This window comes from Lepidothrix coronata, unplaced genomic scaffold, assembly GCF_001604755.1.
Source record: "Lepidothrix coronata isolate B3197 unplaced genomic scaffold, Lepidothrix_coronata-1.0 Scaffold176, whole genome shotgun sequence".
NCBI classification, from domain to species: domain Eukaryota; kingdom Metazoa; phylum Chordata; class Aves; order Passeriformes; family Pipridae; genus Lepidothrix; species Lepidothrix coronata.
In genome coordinates, this window is record NW_016690356.1 from 457749 (window position 1) to 479059 (window position 21311).

At 42.0% G+C, this 21311-nt stretch overlaps 1 protein-coding gene across 3 annotated transcripts in view; it reads right to left on the minus strand.

Moving 5' to 3' along the window:
• The window catches only part of MAP2K5 (mitogen-activated protein kinase kinase 5), a 126008-nt gene that overhangs the window by 99194 nt on the left and 5503 nt on the right, over positions 1-21311 (minus strand). For 2 of the 3 annotated variants that reach the window (XM_017830326.1, XM_017830325.1), the window contains exons 2-7: positions 20696-20744; positions 17231-17298; positions 12348-12417; positions 8287-8327; positions 6483-6550; positions 3845-3893 (exon numbers count right to left, since the gene is read on the minus strand). In XM_017830326.1, the coding sequence (XP_017685815.1) occupies positions 3845-3893; positions 6483-6550; positions 8287-8327; positions 12348-12417; positions 17231-17298; positions 20696-20744 (345 nt within the window). Of the gene's footprint in view, positions 1-3844; positions 3894-6482; positions 6551-8286; positions 8328-12347; positions 12418-17226; positions 17299-20695; positions 20745-21311 lie in introns of those variants that run through there. The other variant, XM_017830327.1, reaches the window with a different exon arrangement.

A 21311-nucleotide genomic window follows, 5' to 3' on the forward strand; every position in this document is an offset into this window, starting at 1 on the left:
AGTCAATACTCAGCATGTCTTAAAAACAGAAAATGGAATATTTAATTGATTTAAAATAAGCTTTAAGGACAGAAGCGATTAATCCAAAATTTGTGTCCTTTCCTTTCACTACCTGAGCAAAACACATTGTTTCTCACAGGAAATACTGCACATTCCTTCCAGTCATGTTAAAACCTGAGTCCTGAGAAAACTCAAAATACCTCAAAGTAGAAGCTGACTCTATTTGATTACCTATTTGTAGTCAAACCTTGGCCAGGTATCTAAGAGGGAACAAAATGGCCCACTCAAATATCAAGGTTTATGATGAAAATAAACATTTATCTTATTACCAAAAGCTCTCCTGCTTATTGCATCCATCAGAAAATGCAAATAAAGAGGGGGAAAAGACACCTCCCAGGGAACAACCACTCATGAACGGGATTTAAACTATGTAAGGAATCTAGAGTGGAGCCCTTGCACTAGAAATAATTTCTTTCAGGCTGCAGACTCGTTAATTTAAAGTTAATTTAAGGAGTTCTGCTCTTCCAAGCTGGAAGACTTGAGTTCTCCGGTCTTGGAGGCAACAACCAACATTTCTCCTGCATCCTCAGAAAAGTTCTTCTCAGAGTAACTCTGAAGAGAAACCCAATGAACCCATAAAGCCATGGAGAAACTCCTATCTTCCCTTCTTGGGGGTGAAAAAGGAGAATTTTTGGTGATTATAAAGTTATAAACAATAAATTGAGCCGAATCGGAGACGAAGCATTTCCTCTTTTCTCCTGTTTTTTGCTCATTGGGAAAAGGGAGTATTTTCTCCACATCATTCCCTAAAAGATGGGGATAGGAGCAGCTCCATCCTCTGAGGATTGAGCCTGGTGATATCCCAGAAAAACAGCAACCAGAACCCAGGGAAAAAACAGGAATACTGGGGTGGAGGGAGCGTCTGTCGGCAACCGACGGAGAGATAAAGTGTGATTTACTGGCTCCAATAAAGGTGCCAAAAAACCACAGGGTGATTTATTTATTTTAACTGGGAAAACTGGATTCTCCATCATAAAACACCAACACAAAAACAATGAACTCCCTGGGAAGGACTGGAATATTAAAGCTGCAAACCCAACCTGGATTGGCCGCCGCCGACACGAAGGGAATTCATGCAAAAGCAAAGCTTCAATTATGAAGCAGCAAACAAAACATCCCTGGGTTGGGCAGAAATCAAGTGTCTGCCTGTTGTAAATCATTAAAAGCAAAATGCCCAATTAATCCTGATTTGGTGTGGAGGGGCTGCCACAATCCCGCGGCCGCACCTTCGCTTCCCAAATGGAAGCAATCATGGATTCAGCCAACAGTCACACTCCATGAGCAGACAATTGAGGAGATTTAGTAAATCCCACTTTATAGAGCAGAGACTAATCGGAAAACACGAGCCAGTCAAATGTTTCTTATGAACTGTTGACACTATATCAATGCTGAATCAATTGGTGGCATTTACTCTGAGTGACAGAAAAGAAATAAATATTTATATCACATCACCTATATCAATGAACCCAGGCAGAAAGCTATTTCTAACCTGTCAATATTTGATTATCTTGAAGAATCATGTCCCCTTCTTTTAATGATTAATATGAATTCCTTATTAAACCTAAATGGAAACTACTAGAGGAATATCATTAGGGATGCCTGAAAGCAGAAACTGCCAAAAAATAATCAAAACTAATAGCCCAGGCCATATTTAAGTAACAATAAGTGTGACTTAATCCCCCTCAAAAGGAGGAAAAGTTAAAAGTTGCTACTGGAAACCCAGCTCCAGTTGTGGATCTGGGATCAAATTCTGCAGAACACAACAAAAATCATTTGCTCTCAACAGAAGGCAGATTAACTCCCATCAGGGTGAATAAAAAGTAGCATTAAAGGTAGTGTTAAAACTTAGTTATTTTATTTCTTTTTTAATGGGTTTAAGTAACATTTTTAAAACCACAACAAGAAGTCTGGTTTTTTTATACTGTTCCAAAATTCTAAAACACAGGGGAGAAATCTGTGAATCCACTGCAGGGCACACAAACCACTCGTTTTTATTGTTTTGAACACGTAAAGTGCCCAAATTCAGCTCTTCACAAGAGCTTTCACTCACATTCAACAATTCTACCTTATAAAAAAAAAATCAGTGATATGGGAGTTAATAGCAACACCACTTAGAAGTTCAGCTGCCTGCTGCTGGCACTGCCAGAATTTCAGGTCATCAAGAGAAATGTATTGTCTGGCTCTCAAATTTTGAAACACGAGCAAATCCACCTGGTGGGAACGTGGGAATAAAAAAATTAAACCTGGACATGAGGGACCATCAAAGTAAAACCTGGATGTGAGGGACCATCAAAGTAAAACCTGGATGTGAGGAAATATCAAACTAAACCTGGACATAAAGGGATGCTGACAAGCCTAAAACCACATTTCCAGGCTGCATTCCAGGGATTCAGTGGCACTGGGGTGTCCGAATCCTTTTTTTGAGGGGGTCTCTCATCTGTTCCCCCTCCCAGTGTTCCAGGTGAGGCTGAAGGACACGAGGAAGCTCAGCCTTCATCTTCCTGACACGCTCAACTACCAACTCCTTGATTCATGAAATGCCAGCGAGGCTTGGAGAGGTCATTGTGTGAAGGCACTGAATAGGCATCTGAGATAATTAAGATTTCAGCCTTCGAAACGTGGAGGGGAAGTGAACAGCAGTTAAGAAAATCAATAAGAGTCTTTTATTTGCAGTGACACAGATGTCTCAGTCAATAGAGCCTAATAGGCAAGTCTGAGCCCACGACAGGCACCGGCCTCCGAGGCTGCAAAGGGCTCTCTGTGACAAACATTAAAACATATTTATGCTGCTGCTGAAGGATCTGGGCTTCTTTGAAGGTGGTTTAATTTAACAGTGCATATTTAATGTCATTACAAGCCTGCCCAAAACAAGCACAAAATAACTGTGCTGTTTGTCTGCTCGTCCATCAATTGTTACCTTAAAACCTTTCACTTTTGAGTGCCAGGAGCTGAATGCCTGGAGCAGGAAGGGAAAGGAATTCAAGACAGTTTTCTACAACTTTGGGGGGGTTTTTGGGTTTACTGGGCTTTTTTTTTTGGTTTTTATAAAGTTACAACATAGAATCATAGAATAGTTTAGGTTGGAGAAGACCTTTAAAAGCAATTTCATCCATTAATTTAACATCACATGAGGTGGCAGAGGGAAGGAGGGTTAGATGGGAGATTAAGAAGAAATTGTTCTCTGGGAGGAGGGTGAGGCCCTGGCACAGGCTGCCCAGAGAAGCTGTGGCTGCCCCTGGATCCCTGGAAGTGTCCAAGGCCAGGCTGGACAGGGCTTGGAGCAACCTGGGCTAGTGGAAGGTGTCCCTGCCCATGGCAGGGGGTGGCACTGGATGAGCTTTAAGGTCCCCTCCAACCCAAACCATTCCATGATTCTAAAGCGATTCCAGAGCAGTTCCTTGCAAAAACCTGTTAAATATTCAAGTGTCTTCTGCCCTAGAAAGCAGGAAGGTCGTTCTAAGTGAGGAGTTGACTCAGTTATTCAAAATTGATTAACTTTCTCCCCTGGAATTGTGGCGGCAGCGCAACACGTGCGAGGGGCCTCCATCTATTTGGAGCTAAATCTGATTAGCACATTTTGAGAAATGGGAAGCAAATTGCTCTGCCAATCAAAGTAAATCAGGACACACAACTCATTCATATCATGAAGGTTTTCATGGTGCCTCCAAGCCCTGTGTTAAAAGAACACGTCACAGCTAAATGAGCAGTAAACATCTCTGCCCCTATTTGTGCTGTGCCAATCACTGCAGAACCAGGCAGCCAAGGCTCCATCCAAAGCACCTACCTGGCCATTGGCAAGTATTTTCTTCAGCTCTGCAGAAGACTTTTTCAAGCTGGAATAAAAATGAGAGGCGATTATTTTTAACGACCGGGTCGTTTCGCTCCGTCAGACCAAGGGAAATCACAAGCCACAAATTCCTGGTTCCATTATTCTGAGCAGGTGAAACTTGGAGGAGGAGATCTAGTGGACACCAGTCAGCACTGCCCAAGTGCAGACAGCAGGGATGGAGAAGCAGTGAACACTTCAGAAAATCAATATATTTTTCACCTTTACAGACTGGCTGGTTTAGACACCTGACTACACCACCCTCTGAGACACAACCTATTGTTCATCAGTAAAATGAAAGGAAGATACTCTGGCACATCAGGTGGTTCAGAAAACAACAGGAAAATATGGCTCACATCTAGTTTTCAGGTGCCATATCTTGTTTTACAGCTCCTTAAGGGATTATTCCTCAATAATTCCTGCAGCAGAAGGCTTTTTGCCCCACTACCTCAGATGAGTGCAGACCAGAGCACGGTGAGCAGGACAGTAAAATTCCTGATTTAGGCATCTCAGGGACGTGTCTAAATCCCTGAAATGAGTCCAGCTTTCCATTCCAGCTCAACCTGCTGCACTCCCTGTGCTTCTTCAGGAAGAATCTACTCCCATGTCAATAACCTTACACAAAACAACTCAATTTTCCCTTTTAGGAGAACTTTAACAAACCACAAACTCTCAGCCTGGTGAGTTTTGTAGGTAAAACCATCAACAGCTTCAAACTCCTTCCACCCACTCACAAAACGCTGCTTTTCACCTCCTCTCCTGACAAACTCTGTTCCTTGTACCTTCAACACAACAAACTGCCTGGGCAGCAAAATGCCTGCAAAAAACTTCATCTCAAAGGGACATTCTGCTCTTATTACTGAAGTTTTGAAAAAAAAAAAAAAAAAGTACAAAATAATATATTCTTGAAAGGCCCGTGCACGTGTCTTGATCACAGATCATTATTAACAGGAACAGTGAAAACACAGATTTCATATTTGGTGGCTTTGTTCTTTAATAGGCCTCTTGTTCCCACGACTACTTTAAAGAAAAATTAAGTTTTCCAAGGAAACATAAGTTGATCTTGTCATCTTTCATGACTAACAATTTGTGAACATGAAACAAAGAGAGACTTTCAATTACTTCAAAAACAAAACTCCGAGCGCGGAAGGGCTGGGAAAAGGATTGGCAATTAACCACCAAATAAGGTGACAAGAAGCTTCTAGAAGCTTCCTTTGCAATGCACTTTAAGAACAAGCTCAAAGTACAGCGAGTGCTGAAAAGCCACAGCACAGAAAAACAGCTTTATTTAGTTCAGACTGGCAGGGCTGCGGGTCAAAGCCATTCAGATTTAGTTCCTTTGTGGAGTTTTGGGTTGGATTATCACCACTAAAACATGGAGCAAATCTTCCCCAAGGGATGGGGCAAACCTGGCTCGCTCTTTTTTTTTTTTTTTTAGCTCCACAATTAGCAAAGCCACTAAAGGGAGCAGCAAACTGGTTTTAGTGGTGCTGGGATGGGGTTCCCAGCGGGGCAGAACTCCCGTGGAAACTCCTCGTCAAGGGGCACCCACATCCCATCATTCCCACGAGGAAAAGAGGGATCTGGGGACTGTCCCACCACCTTGGGGTGTTAACAGAACAGGCACCCAAAATTCACCCATCAAATGCAGCCCAACTGTGTCTTTGATCGTGTTCATCTCTCTCTGGCAATTAATCTCTTTTTATTTTACAAAATGCTCTCAGAGAGCAAAGGCAGCAGATGCTGATGCACAGATAAATGCAATATTACATGCTTATTAGAATAATAGAATAATTTAGGTTGAAAGGGGCCTCCAGAGGTTTCTATTCCCACGGTTCAAATATGCTCTTGTATGAAGAACATGCAGCCAGACTTTCCTTATTGCTTTCTTAAGAACACACAAGGTTTTTGTTTATTCCTTTTAACATCAGTATGCAGAATAAGGACTTCATGGAATAAAAGGGAGTTTAAGCTCCAGCATTTAGAAATCAGATCTCTAGGAAAAAAAAAGAGAACAAGTTCTCTTGCATTTTGAGACCTTAACATGGGTTTTCAAATTAGGATGTGAATATTCTCAAATTGGGATGTGAAAAGAAAAATAAGGGAGATGGACTTCAAAACTTTGGTGAAACTGTATGAAGTAGGGCACCTAAGCTGTAAGGAATTTTCAAATAAATAATAAAACTACAGAGGTTTATGATTTGGGTTATTTATCATTGCAAACTCAAGAATGGGGTATTTTAAAAGCCAAGAATCCTGGAACGAGATCAAGCAACGAAGACTTCAACATACAAACCTTGCCATTAGATCAACTAATTATTGATTAATACCTGATTAGTTCAACCCCAAACAGCACCTCAATGCTTTATAAGCACAAAACCACCCCAAAGAGCCAGAAAACACTTTTTTTTTTTTTTTCCAGAAGTAAACTCTCGTGGAGCCCCCGGCACCACGAATCCAGGCAATTCACCTTCCCCACCTCAGCACTGGTGGAAAAAAGTCATTCACCACCAATGTCACAGCTGGCAACAACCACACAAGAGGGTGTTTTGGTGTGAGAAAAGGTGAGAACACAAAGCAGGGGCCCGGCTCTTACCTATTGCTGGGGAGGGAATCGGCCACAGCCGAGCCGCTGTTGTTGGCAGCCCCTGCCCGAGTATTTACCTGCAGGCAGGGAAAGGAGCTTGTCTCAGTCACTGTGTTCAGAGGACACCATTCTAATTAACCTGTAATTTGCCACGGATTTCTCATTTCATGAGGAAGGTTAATTAGCTGCTTGCCAGGCACAGCAATGGTTGGAGTGTGTATGTAGGTTAGCAGGCTCCAGGATTCCTGGGCTGCACAAATCCCCCCACCTTCAACAGCGCAGGAAAAGAGGGGATAAATCCATCATTTGTGCACATTGTAAAAACTAAACAGTCATTTGGTGCATTTGGAGCCTCCTACATGTGATGACACGAGCAAAGAGCTGAGCTGAAGGAATCCAAACCCTCAAATGATTTCGTTGCGGTGCCTTCTCCACTTAGAAATGACTGGAATCAAACCAGTGTGGTGGGGCTTTAAATGGCTGAATTCAAATGAATATGGGGGGGGTTAAAGCTCTGAAGTAGTGGCAGGTATTAGTTCATAAAGTGGCTATTAAAATTTAGGAACCTGATTAACAGAGGTTAAAAAGGCAAAAGAAAGGCAGCTCCATTTTAATAACACTATATATATACATATATATATATATAGTGTATATGCACACATTACATATATATAGATACACAGAGAGCATTAGTTGATAAAGTGACCATTGAAATTTAGGAACCTGATTCACAGAGGTTAAAAGGCAAAAGACAGGCAGCTCCATTTTAATAACACTATATATATACATATATATATATATAGTGTATATGCACACATTATATATATATAGATACACAGATAGCATTAGTTGATAAAGTGACCATTGAAATTTAGGAACCTGATTCACAGAGGTTAAAAGGCAAAAGAAAGGCAGCTCCATTTTAATAAAACTATATATACAGTGTATATACACACATGTAGGTGTGTATATATGTATCTATACAGACAGCATTAGCTGATAAACTGACTATTGAAATTTAGGAATCTGATTAACAGAGGTTAAAAGGAAAAAGAAAGGCAGTTCCATTTTAATAAAACCATATATATATATATAGTGTATATGCACACATTATACATATATATATAGATACACAGATAGCATTAGTTGATAAAGTGACTATTAAAATTTAGGAACCTGATTAATAGAGGTTAAAAACAAAAAGAAAGGCAGTTCCATTCTAGTAAAACTATATATATATATATAGTGTATACACATGTGTATATATATATACACATATATACACAGCATTAGTTGACAAACTGACCATTGAAATTTAGGAACCTGATTCACAGAGGTTAAAAATGAAAAGAAAGGCAGCTCCATTTTAATAAAACTATGTATAGTGTATATACATATATATATATGCACATATATATATGCACATATGTATATACACACACAATATATATATACACACATATATATATACACACAGATAGCATTAGTTGATAAATTGACCACTGAAATTTAGGAACTTGATTCACAGAGGTTAAAAACAAAAAGAAAGGCAGTTCCATTTTAATAAAACTATATCTATCTATATATGTATTATATATAGAGATATATACACAGATAGCACAACATTTAAATAAATCCTTCTCCCACCTTCACAAAAAAAAATTAAATAATAATAATAATAATAATAATAATAAAAAAAACCCCCCTGCTTGTCAGAGCTCAAGAAAGTGCAGTTTTATTTGACATTTCAATAAGTGGAACACAGCATTACAAATCCATCTAAGTTTGCTGAAACAATTATTGAAATTCGTACCTTCAGGCCATGTATGTTCCGTTTCCCAGGAGGTTTGCAGGCTGAAACAGTAATTGACTCAATTGTAGAACACATCAGGGCCATTTACAAATTTGCTCAAAATGAATCTTTTCAAAAGAAATGAGGGTGACACCAAAATTAGCAGAGAGAAATGATTGAAAAGTGCCTCGCAAGACCCAGGGTGGGAATTACCAAAGCAGGATTTTTTTAACTTGCAGGAGTGAGCGTTTATAAATGCTAAGAGCTTTCTGACACCGGGTAATAGAAATTCTAATTTCTGCTTTAAAACACATCACCAAAAAAAAAAAAAAAAAAAAAAAATGGAGAGAACTGGTGGCTGAACTGATCAGAGGCTTTTTGTAATTCAAATTAAAATCTTGTGTCACTGTATTTTCACAGGCTGTGGGGTGTTTTTTTTTTTGGCCTGGCATTTAACAGCAATATTTGCAAGATGTGTTTTAAAGGAATCAGCTGCCACACGTCAGGAATTAGTCACGTTGTCAACTGCAGTTTGGGTTTAAATGTGGCAAAACGTGGCAGGGGCAACAGCAGCCAGCCTGAAAAAAGCAAACAGTGGCTAGAAAATGCCAATTTTTGGACACAGATTACAAATGTGGCGCTTCACGACGATGGCTGGGTTTGGAGAAGGGGTTTTCCTCCAGCCTCTCCACCTGAACCTCTCCTTGTTCTTCACTCAGGGCTGTGTTTTTGTCACCAGTTAAAGCCACAAAGGCTCCCTGTTCCAGACAGTTCCCATTTGAAAACTCCAGTGCCCTACAAATGGTATGTTAAAGGGGCTGTCACTGGTGATTGATTGTCTGAGGAGGGAGGAATTTGATTTTTCTCTTTCTCTGCTGCACGTGCCTCTCACTCCCCTTTTTTTTTTTGACAGCAGGAAGCAGAACTATTTATTAGGCAGAAGGACACAGATGATAGTTATTAAACACATCACTTAGGGCCAGGCCATGTGCCTTTAAATGACAGTAGAAATTACCACGTGCATCTTAAAGAGGGAAAATATTATGATACTCAAAAAACCCCAAACAATCAGAAACCCACAAATTATAAATATATATAAGCATGTTATATTTTTTCAACAGATTAAAACTGACATTTTGAACGTGGTATTATAAGAATATTTTTATTATATATATTATATTACATATTATATATATTATATATTTTTATTTTATATATATATATATTGGAATGGGATACTCAGCTTGTATTCCACAAATGGGATATATATATATATATATATATATATATATAACACAGATAGGGGAGATATATCTATATATACATATAGATATATATATATAGATAAAAATATATATATAAAGATATAGATACAGATATAGACAGATACAGATAGAAATATATAAATAGATATAGACAGATATAAATAGATAGATAGAGACAGATAGAAATATATAAATATAGATATATGTGTATGTACACACATACACTCTTGTTTATGTATATCACACACAGAGGTTTATTTTCAATATAAAAAAAGAATTCTGGCTCTTATTACCTAAAGAGCAACAAGGTACTTATTAAAAAAATAGACAAAATACCAATTTTTCCCCTTAAAGGCCTTTAAATTATGAAATGAGTTATGAAGCACAGCCCAGGTAACACAGGATGGCACGTGGGCATTTACTCCTGGCAGGATTTTTTGTGGAAGAGATGAGTTTTTGGGAGCTGGCTGAGGCTTCCTCAGAAGGAAGAGGGGCAGAAAGGGAAAAGGATTCAAAGGACTTGCAGAGAAAGCTCTTAAAAGTGAGAACTTTAAATTACAGGCAGAAAAGCTGCACGTTCCTGATGGGGCTTTAAAGTGCTGAACGTGGAGAGACATGGCCAAAAGGGCAGGGAAGGAAAGTGCTTGTGCCAACAAAATTTGGGATGTTCATTAGAGAGGCAGGACAAGAAGACAGGGAGGGAAAAAAAGGAGCAAGAAAGCACATTTTGTTCAATATTTCAGAGCAGCAGCAGAACTTGGGGGCGGTCTGGGCTTTAAAGCTCTAACCTAGAAAGGAGAGGTGTTTTAAGGAGGTGATTTGGAAAGATGAAACTCAGCTCTGAAGCAATTTAGGGTAAGTGGAAACAGGGAAATACTCAGCAGAACAGGGAGCTGAGCCCACGGTGAAAATGGGGAGGGAATATGGGGGGGATCACATCCAGAGCAGCATAGAGAATCCTGGATCTGTGCATCCATTCCCCTTGGATGTAAAGCAGGAATATGGGGGGATCACATCCAGGGCAGCACAGAGAATCCTGGATCTGTGCATCCATTCCCCTTGGATGTAAAGCAGGCAGAAAAAGGAGACAGCAGAAGGAATAAGAATCTACTCAGTTGGTTCTTCAGGAATGACCCAAAAGGAGAATTTAGAAAGTTTAACCTGATTTGTAATCACAAAACAACCCTTTAAACTCCAAGCTGTGCCAGCACCTCCTGCCACAACTTCCTGCAACTGTTTGATTAAAAAGAAAATAGATGTAACTGCCTCACATTTCCAAGAAGGATTCCCAACCTACAAGGATCATCCACTACATCAGTTATTCCAAGCTACAAGAGAAGGATCCAGGGAGACCTGGGAGACCCTTCCAGGGCCTAAAGGGGCTCCAGGAGAGCTGGAGAGGGACTGGGGACAAGGGATGGAGGGACTTCCCACTGCCAGAGGGCAGGGACAGATGGGATATTGAGAAGGAATTCCTGGCTGGGAGGGTGGGCAGGCCCTGGCACAGGTTCCCCAGAGAAGCTGTGGCTGCCCCTGGATCCCTGGAAGTGTCCAAGGCCAGGTTGGATGAACTTGGAGCAACCTGGGCTCCAACCTGGGTGGGATGGGATGGGCTTTAAGACCCCTTCCAACCCCAAACCATTCCATGATTCCACGACCTCAGCCTGGGAAGAGGCAGGAGATCACTTCCCCCTCACAGCTGCTCTCAGGAGGACACATCTCACTGCTGGTGGCTCTGGAGTTCTGCAGCTCAAACATCTGGGAGGCCCCTCAAAATCAGATCCTGAGCCATAAAAAACAATCCTGTGTTCCCCTTGAATTCCCATCTCTTTTCCACAGGATCACACTAAACTACCAGGAAACCAGGCTCCTTTGGAGACCTGATTAGCACGTGTTTGAGGAGGCTCTTGCTTAATTGCCCAATTCAAACTTCAGAGAGTTGTAAGTAATGGAAGTCTAGAAATGTTTAATTGGGAGCCTCACAGTATGATTATTTGTATCATATCAGTTAAGTGAGAAGGGTTTAATTTTTAATTATTTCAATTAATTTATTGCTGGGAGATTTTACTCGGAGAATTTCAAACCTTCTCCAGTTCCATCAATTAAAAGAGGCAGAGATTCCAAGCCTGGCTACTGAGATCTGAATGAATCAGTGGGATTATGTAATGCACTGGGCTTTCCTTAACCATTATTTGAGTTCATTCCCAAAAACCTAACGAGCTGCCTACGGATTTTTGTGCAGGTTGTAGATGACCTATTTTTTAATTGCCTCAGACCACAGAATTGATTACATCTTCCCCTGTTCAGGAGAGCTATTAAAGCACTCGTGAACATTTTGATATTGCTGCTAAATGCCCAGATCTCAGATAAAACGTGTCATGGATGGAGCTCCTGTGACAGACACGTTCCCGTTTTCCAAATGAGCGGTGACAGTGACATCCCCCAAGTCTGTCAGGCTGATTAATGATATTAAAACATCTAAAAAAAAAAAAGCCCAATTTACATAAGTATCTTCAAAACTTCAGTTATTCATCTGCTTTGAATACAGGCAGAACCCTCACCAACGGGTTTTTTAAATGTACTTAAATATGTACTGTGCAAACCGAATCTCGTTAGTCTAATTTACTCCAGGAAATCAGCTATTTTATATGCAATAAATGCAGTTTTCCCTCCACTCCCCACAATAATGAATCCTCCTATCCAAATTAAGAGGTAAACATCATGTTATGTGCATTTAAACCTCCCCCAAAAAAAATACCAGTGAACTGTTTCATCAACAGTTATCATCGTTGTTGATTAGAATTTGTTCAGCATTACCTCTTGGATAGATCTGGAGAGGCTCTATCAACTGTCCATTTACTTGCTGCTCCATTACAGTGGAGTAATACTGCAAAGAGATTAAAGAAAGAGATGACTCAGTAATGTATGAGCAGTAAAAGCACTTCTGGATTGTTTAATTCAATGTATTTTTATTTATTTTTTAATTGCCGCGGTGCAAATCAGCCTTTAGATGGTTTCTTACCATCTGTGGTTGTTCCCACAATAAGTGGGACAGAGGAACTTAACCAAGGGGCTGTGGTGCCCAGCACAGGGATCTGCTACTGGATCAGCTGGGGAAGTTCCAGGCTCTCCTGAAACCTGGGAATACTTCAGAGGGAGCAAATGGAACCTTGACAGCAAACACAGCAGGTGCCACACCTGGAGGAGCCGAGAAAACCAAACGTGGAAACAAAGATGTGCTGTAAACACAACCCAGGACTGTGCAATCAGGAAAACTCCATGAAAATCCCATGGGAATATGGAAACTATCCGAGAATTTGCAGCGGTGAAGCACCATCAGGGCAGTTGGGGTCACGTCCCACACAGGCAGAGGTGCCACGTGTGTCCCCTCGGAGGGGACACAAAGCACTTCCAGAAAATCACTGCAGACATCCCGACCCCTTGGGCTCCACAGGGACTGCTGGAAGTGGCCTGGGGGGAATGTTTAGTGATAAAGAAAGGCTAAGAATGGGCAAAAAGGGACGGAAAAGGATCTGAGAACATCAAGACCCAAGAAGACACTCAGGCCACTGAGATGATCCAAGAGCTGGAGCTCCTCTGCTCTGGAGAGCTGGGATTGTTCACCTGGAGAAGAAAAGGCTCCAGGGAAAACTGAGAGCCCCTTCCAGGGCCTAAAAGGGATTCAAGAGACCTGGAGAGGGACTTGGGAAGGACAGGACAAAAGGGAATGGCTTCCCACTGCCGGAGGGCAGGGATAGATGGGATATTGGGAAGGAATCCTTCCCTGTGAGGGTGGGGAGGCCCTGGCACAGGTTGCCCAGAGAAGCTGTGGCTGTCCCTGGATCCCTGGAAGTGTCCAAGGCCAGGATGGAGCAACCTGGGCTAGTGGGAGGTGTCCCTGCCCACGGCAGGGGGTGGAACTGGATGAGCTTTAAGGTCCCTTCCAACCCAAACCATTCCAGGATTCCATGAAGACACAAAACACGTAACCTGAGACAAGGGAGCCTGAGAGGTGGCACAAGGATGAGGAGTGGCACTAAATGAAGAAATAAACCTTTGGATTAAGCAAACTGAAATCTTCTTCAGCCTCCTTTAATTGTCCCTCAGCACTGGACGGGGGAACTCTCCAGCCACACCCTTTAACCCCACAACCAAACCATCCCAGGGCAGGAGACAGACCTGGCTTGGGAATTTCCTGCCTCCAACCTGCCTAACTCCCATCACCACATGTTATAAACACAGAAAGCACATCACAAAGAACGTTTCTTTTGCAATCCCTGAACACCTCTGAGGGAAACCTGCTGGCTGTGGGCCAGATCTCCACGGCAGAAATCCCTGTGGCTCCTCTGGCTTTCATCCTCATTCTCACCAGCCCGGTGTGGTCTAAGAATTCAGCACGTCACTGTTGCCAGCCCTGTGTGATACTGTTCAAACTGGCAAGGCTGGGTGTCAAGGAGGAGAAAAATCCCAAGTCTCTCTGGAATCAAACACAGGTATTTCCCTCACACTGATGGTTTCCCTCAAAACACGAATTTTTACTGATGGAACTTCAAAGAGACAAAAGTTTAGGAACTGCCCCCCCCTTGGGAAATGATCAAGAGCTTCTCCAGGGGTCACAAGGACCCCATAAACTTATTTTTTATTAGGAGGGTCGTGAATAACATGTCAAATCCTCCCCCATGTCCTCATATCCCTTCAGAAAAATGTGTTCCCAGCACCTTAAAGTTATGGAGCTGGGAAAGAACCTGCTCCCAAAACTGCTTGATAAAAACAAACCTTTTAATTACCATTTCCTAGTGGCATTCTGTGACCCAAAGACACCTATATACACAGCATAAACATATATGACACACTCTCTGGAATAATAAACTAAAATAAACAGACATGAGACTGTTTCCTACCAAAAAAAAAAAAAATATAATAGAGGGGCAGAGAGAGAGAGAGAAAAACCCATGGCCCTCTCCATTACTCACCAGTGATGACAAGTAAATGAAATATCAATCATGTAAGCTGTCAACCTTTTGGGACAGCAATAACTGTTAACAAGTAGTCTGGAAAAATTGACTGAAAATGACTTGTCCTCCACACACGAGCATTTGAGGTTTCCATGGAAAATTAAGATGCCAGTGGCTATTTGGAACACTGTTCAGGTATTCTTTTTAATGGGAAATTTGCCAGTTATTGATCCAGAGCATGTACCCCTTGCTTGGAGAAAGCTGCGAGCAACTTTCCAATCAGTGGCTGTCAAAAAAATTACTGCCTTTTTATAGTGCTACAAGACAAGAGCCCAGTGCAGCCCCACTGCTGCTCCAGCTCTGGCTTTAATTAACTGCAAGGCACAAGGCAGAAATCAGTTTAATTTCCCCCCCCCCAATATTTGCCTAATCCACAGCATTTGTGCTCACTCAAAAATAACTCCAGAACTGCCTGAAATAACTTCCTGCCAAGTTCAGGACCTAAAGAGGAGAGGCTGGGCATGATTCTCATCTATCCTGTGATTCCAAAGATCTTCCCAGTCAGAGTGTCATGGAAGAGATCTCTCATCTCAGGGAATTGGGTTTTTTGTTCTTAAACTGAAAGAAAACACTTCACTTCCATTTTGGAGAACACCAAAATGCACCATGCTAAAATTCCCAGAAATATTTAAGCAGCTGTCCGATCCTCCAAAGATTTGGTGGAGGTCTCAAAACACTCAAAAATGAGTATTTTTCTTCCCCATTATATTCTCCAAGATTATAACAGGTTAATTCACTTTCTAGGCTAAGAACATTTGTTTTCTTGCAAACACATCCCAAAATGAAGCCTATGGGAAGTGAGGAAGTTAAACCCTCAGTGCAACACTCAAATAAAGAACTAGTTTAAAACTGAAGAGGAAAAATTTTCAGAGGAGAAAAGCTGCTGAAGCAGAAAGAAGTCATTTACAGACATCCCATAATTTTTAAGGGGAAGCAGAGAGTTGAGCAATCACAACTCTAATGTACTGAAACTTTAACAGTGAGCTTGGAAGCATAGCAAAAAAAATGACCTTACCAAGGCGTGATTAATCTGGAGACTGTGCCAGGAAAAGCCAAGTTTCCCAGTTTTACAGCAAAAATGGCCAAGGTTTGAGAAGGGAAATAGAGAAATACAAGGAATGCTAGTTGGGGGGGTTCACCTGGAGAAGAGAAGGATCCAGGGAGAGCTGAGAGCCCCTTCCAGGGCCTAAAGGGGCTCCAGGAGAGCTGGAGAGGGACTGGGGACAAGGGATGGAGGGACAGGACCCAGGGAATGGCTTCCCACTGCCAGAGGGCAGGGATAGAGGGGAGACTGGGAAGGAATTCCTGTCTGTGAGGGTGGGGAGGCCCTGGCACAGGTTGCCCAGAGAAGCTGTGGCTGCCCCTGGATCCCTGGAAGTGTCCAAGGCCAGGTTGGACGGGGCTTGGAGCAACTTGGGATAGTGGGAGGTGTCCCTGCCCATGGCAGGGGGTGGAATGAGATGAATTTTAAAGGTCCCTTCCCATCCAAACCATTCCAAGATTCCATGATATGATTCTATATTAAAAGAATGTGATAAATTAAGTGGGATAAAAAAAATGGAATTTGCTGGAAGTCTGTGGTGACATTTCTTCCTATCAACCCTCCCAGGATGGAGCAGGGTCAGATAAAAAGGACAGTCCTCTTAATCACCTTAATTTACCTTTTAAGCCCTTCTGTTCTATGTGGTGCCTCCAACATTGGCCCAGGAGCCCTGATGGTGATCCTTTGTCTTGGGGCAACCTGGGCTGGTGGGAGGTGTCCCTGCCCGTGGCAGGGGGTGGAACAGGATGAGCTTTAGGATCCCTCCAACCCAAACCATTCCAGGATTCCATGAAGTCCCACCAAAACCACCTATGGGTGGTACCCAACAGGGCTTGATGCTGACAGGCTCTAAGTTAAACAACATTTACACACCCCTTGTAGCCCACCTGGCCCAGGGAGAAAACACCATTTGTCACCTTCCTGCTTATCCATTTCATTTGACCGAAAAAAAAAAAAAAAGAAGTTAAATTATATTTTTCCACTTAAATCTGCAGCATGAAAGACCCACTGAAATTATTTAGTTTCCATAAGCAACTGCACCCTATCCCTGCAGACAGATTTTATATTTACAGGTATCCAGACAGATTTTACACACACCTACCTATACAAAGGCACACACAGACACACATATCTCCTATTAAAAAACAGAAAATACAGCTTTAAATCCTCCATGAATATTGAGCCTGCAGCTACAATGAAACTCCTCTGTTAGGAGGGGTGAAACAGTCTCCAGATGAAAGTAGATTTTGAAAAATTTTTAGAGCCCAGGGGTTCATTTTTAATGAGCCGTTACTTTAAGTACTGCATAAAAAATACAAGAAATTGATAGTCCATTTAGCCTGCACTATACCTAATGCAAAAGTCATTAAGATGCATTATTCTTAATGTTTATGATATGATCAGTAAGTGTACAAGTGTCTCTTTTATTTTTTTTTTTTAAAGTCAAGCATGTCCATATATCTCATGTGATACAGTTTTTAAACACCTACATTTAACCCAGGAATATTCAACCCTGGACTTAACACAGGGATATTGTCCAGTGCAAACTGCAGCCTCTGTTAACACTGGCACAAGGCAAAACACACCAAGGAAAAGAGAGAAACATGGGGGAAAAAGATCAGCATTTTTTATACTGTACCTACATAGGACAGCATGGCCTTCATCTCCTCATCGCTTCTGACTGTGATCCGGTCACCATCCTCATCCTCATCTGACAGAGAAATCCATGACACACATCAACAAGAGAAGCAGGATGCTCTTAATATTCTTGGTATTTTAAAATTTTTAAACTGTTTTTAATACCTAACGTTTTTACCCGGACTTTTAGCAACAAATCAAAACGAGCAACCTAAAAGCCAACAGCACAAGTGCTCTGAGACAGCGACATGTAATGACTCCAAACATTAATTAACAAAAATTAAAGTTCTGTTTAAAGCCAAGTGCTCCTAACTTTGGTCCCAACAGTTCTTTCAGTGCCAGAACCTCCCCAGATGTTGAGCACCTTCCACGTGCTCTGACCCCTCACCGACACCCACCAAGGGGTTCTTTGGACACAGCAAATGGAAGGGTGAAGTTTGAGTGTGTTTAAGTTGTCCCAGGCCGAGTTAAGTTTGGGCAGTTTCCTTGGAATTCATTGGAACTGTCATTGGAGGTTGCCCAGAAAACTTGTGGCTGCCCCTGGATCCCTGGAAGTGTCCAAGGCCGGGTTGGACCAACCTGGGATAGTGGAAGGTGTCCCTACCCATGGCAGGGGGGGTGGAATGAGACAATCTTTGGAGTGGCTTCCAACCCAAACCATTCCATGATTCTAGGAATTCAAAGAAAATTAAAAATATAATTGTTTTGTTCCCACTAAACCCTCCTGTTTTAAAGCCAACCCCACCTGAACTCACCTGCAGGAGGTTCCCCCCAGGCCCCTGCCCCACTCCATCATTATCAGGATATATTCCATCAGCAGAAAAAAAAGTGCCATTATGGATGAAAACTCCCTCCTTGCTCCTAGTTATGCACAAGAATCAGGGAAGAGATCAGAGCTAAACAATGAAAACTGTGGGAGAAAAGGACTTTGTCCCTTTTGCCTCTGAAAACCTCCCAGGTAAATTCTGAGGCTTTCAATGAAAAAGAGCAAAAACCATAAAACCCTCGGAATTAACACTCCTAAAATGTAGTGGGAGAGATGCTGGAAGTGTGGAACCTGGAAGAGGGACTGGAGAGCAGAGATATGTCCTAGCAGAGCCTTTTCTCATGGAAATTTAACTGGTGCACTGCCAGACTGTTCAAACTCCTCACCGGGGTGAGCAGCTGGAATGATGGAATTCCATGAATTCCATGGAAAGATTAGGAAGAGCTGGTGAGTTGAAAGTGAAATGCTTCCCTGCCTGGAAATGTCTGAGGCAGAAAGGAGGAGGAGCTGTAAAACTGCTGCCTGGCCCCAACCCAAGTCCCAGAGTGGGAAGGGCTGGAAAAGCAGCTGCTGGAATAGGGAATACAACAAACACCACACACAGACAGCAAGGAGCAGAGGGAAAGCAGAAAGAGGGAAAATATAGGACAGGGAGGGGGGAATATATGGCTAAAAGCTGTTTAACAGGCTTAGTGTGAGGGAACAGACTGAGCTGGGACCACCAAAAAAAAAAAAAAGAAGAAAAAAAAAGTGGGAAACTCTGGCAAAATGCTCAGAAAAATCCCACTTTATTCCCTCCAAATGATTGGGAAATTAACTCCAGTGTTCTCAGAGCTGCAAAATTCCTGATGGTGGTACAAAGAGAAGAAATATAGAATGTGTGGATGGAAGGGTGTAAAATGTTAACTGGCTCTAAAAAAAGCTGAATATAAAATAATCAAAGAGCAAAAGCAGCAGAAAAATCTGCTTTGCCACCCCAGCATGGCATCTAAGTGGGCACAGCCCAAAAACTCCCTGGGCTCAGGAAGGTTTCCAGGCTCCTCTCCATTTTCCAGCACATCAGGGAAGCAAAAGTAGACCCCAACAAATCCTCAAGTCCTGGCTGGATTTTGCAAATGCCACTTAAAATGGAGGGAGAAACCCTCACAAGACACCAAACAGTGCAGCAGATGGCAAACAAATATCATGAAGCAATCTTCCCAAAATCTGCAGCGTGTCACAAATCCACAAAATGGCAGAGTTTGGAGAAAAGGATCATAACAGGCCATATGTTGGGAGGGAGTTTGTTGGGAGGGACGTGGAATTGGGTGATAAAATCACCTCCAGGTCCAACAGGAGGAGAAGTGCAGCCCCAGGTAGGACACTGGGGATAACAATAACTGAACAGAGAGCAGAGAAACCTGTGCTGGATGGGAATTATCCCCCTCTGAAGCAGCTGAGAACAAACCTCAAGCTGGTAAAATCCAGGCACTGGAGATGGAAAAAGTCCCCAGGAAAAAAGAAAAAACAAACAAACAAACAAACAAAAAAGAAATCAGGCATCAATATCCATAACATATTTTAGATGCCAGTTAAATGGCAGGGGAAATGGCTTTGTGCAGATGTAAATGACAGACTAGAGACACGAAGGGAAAGCACAGAAGCAGATGTTGGAAGACACGAGGAAATCAGTATTTCCAGGAAAAGTTCTACACATGGTCCCATTAATATGGGCTACTGCCCTGATTGCAGAGGCTGCTGCTGGTGCATGAAGTTCAAACACAGCTAATGTGTGATGTGGGAGGTGTGCAAAAAAACGTTAGCAAATCAAAATGAATATAAGTGGCAAGGTCTGGAGCCTGGTTTTGCTCAGGTCCCTGCAGAAAGTCTTGTGTTAAAAAGCAGAGCAGGAGAAATGTCATGGAGACAGAAATAAAACTTATCTCCATTCTTAGTTTTGTGGTGTTTCAGGAGGGGAAAACTCAATGGTATGAAAAGCAAGATAAATAGTACTTGAGGGACCATAAAACAATAATTCCTCTGATTATTTATGGACAGAGTTGTCCATAAAGCTCTAAAAAGGGAAGAAATGCTAAGAAGGCAAGGCCCAGTGTTGTACCTGCTCTGTCACCCTCAGTGTCACCACCTCCCTCACAGAACAATTTAATCCCCTCCAGCTCCTGCCATTTCATCTCCATCACAGGAAAAAAATACAATAAAAATTAAAAGGGAATAACAGGAGTCTTCTCCACTCGGAAGAAAAGCCCAGCTCAGTATCTTGAGACACAGATTTTTGACTCCCCTTTGCAGCTCATTCCTCTCCAGACAGGACAATCCCCCAGGAACCCCTCAAAAAACAAGAATAAACAGGGTTCAAAGAACAGATAGGAGGCTAAATCTGCACTAACCCCCTCGCTGAGAGGATTAAAACGTTCAGCTCAGACCTACAGGTAGTTTATACTTTTCATTTAATTTGAGCAATATAATTGCACTGAGGAGTCAGAGCACGGGAAGGTCACGCTGGTAATTAAAGCTACTTTGTGGCAATCTGCTCATTGGAGATGTGATTAAATAATAAAATATTGCTGGGGTTAGTACCGTTATGAAACTCGCAGAAATGCATAAATATTTAACTGTAACACAGGACGAGTGTAAATATTATTTATTTTTAAAATGGCAGCCCTGCAACGTGACAGAGGGGATGGTTTATAGGAGTCATACTCACACTCAAAGGCTGTTGTCGTCGCATCTGGCAAAACTTGGCCGATGACATCCTAAAATGTGAACGAGAATTGGTTATACATCAAAAAAAAAAAAAATGGAAAAAGCCTGATTTAGGGTAAATCATCTTCATCACTCCCCAGCTGCAGGAAGAAGAGTTAAAATCTACTCCCCACTGCCCCAAAATTACCAACTTTTTAGTGCACAACACAAATCTGTACCAATCATGGTGCTCTTCTCCTTCCTCCCCACTTCACCTCGAGGAAAACTTGTTTTCTTCCCAAATAACTCCATGAGAATTGCGAACAACTCCGTGGGGTCTGGGGCTTGCAGTTTATAAAGAATCGAATTTCGTCCGTAGGTTATAAGAAATGTACATCTAACTCATCCACATCAGGCATAAAAAGAAGTTTATCAATGGTTTTTTTGCTTTAAAAAGCCTCTTTCCTCCCTCAGTCCTGTTTATATCCCAATTCCTCCACTCCCAACAACCTGGTCCAGCACGAGACAACCTCACCCACAGCTCCTGCCTGCAGCTCAGGGTAACAAACAGCTCCCATGGGATCAATTCCAGCAGGAATTCCAGCAGGAGCTGGGAGACTGAAGGAATTTTTCCTGCT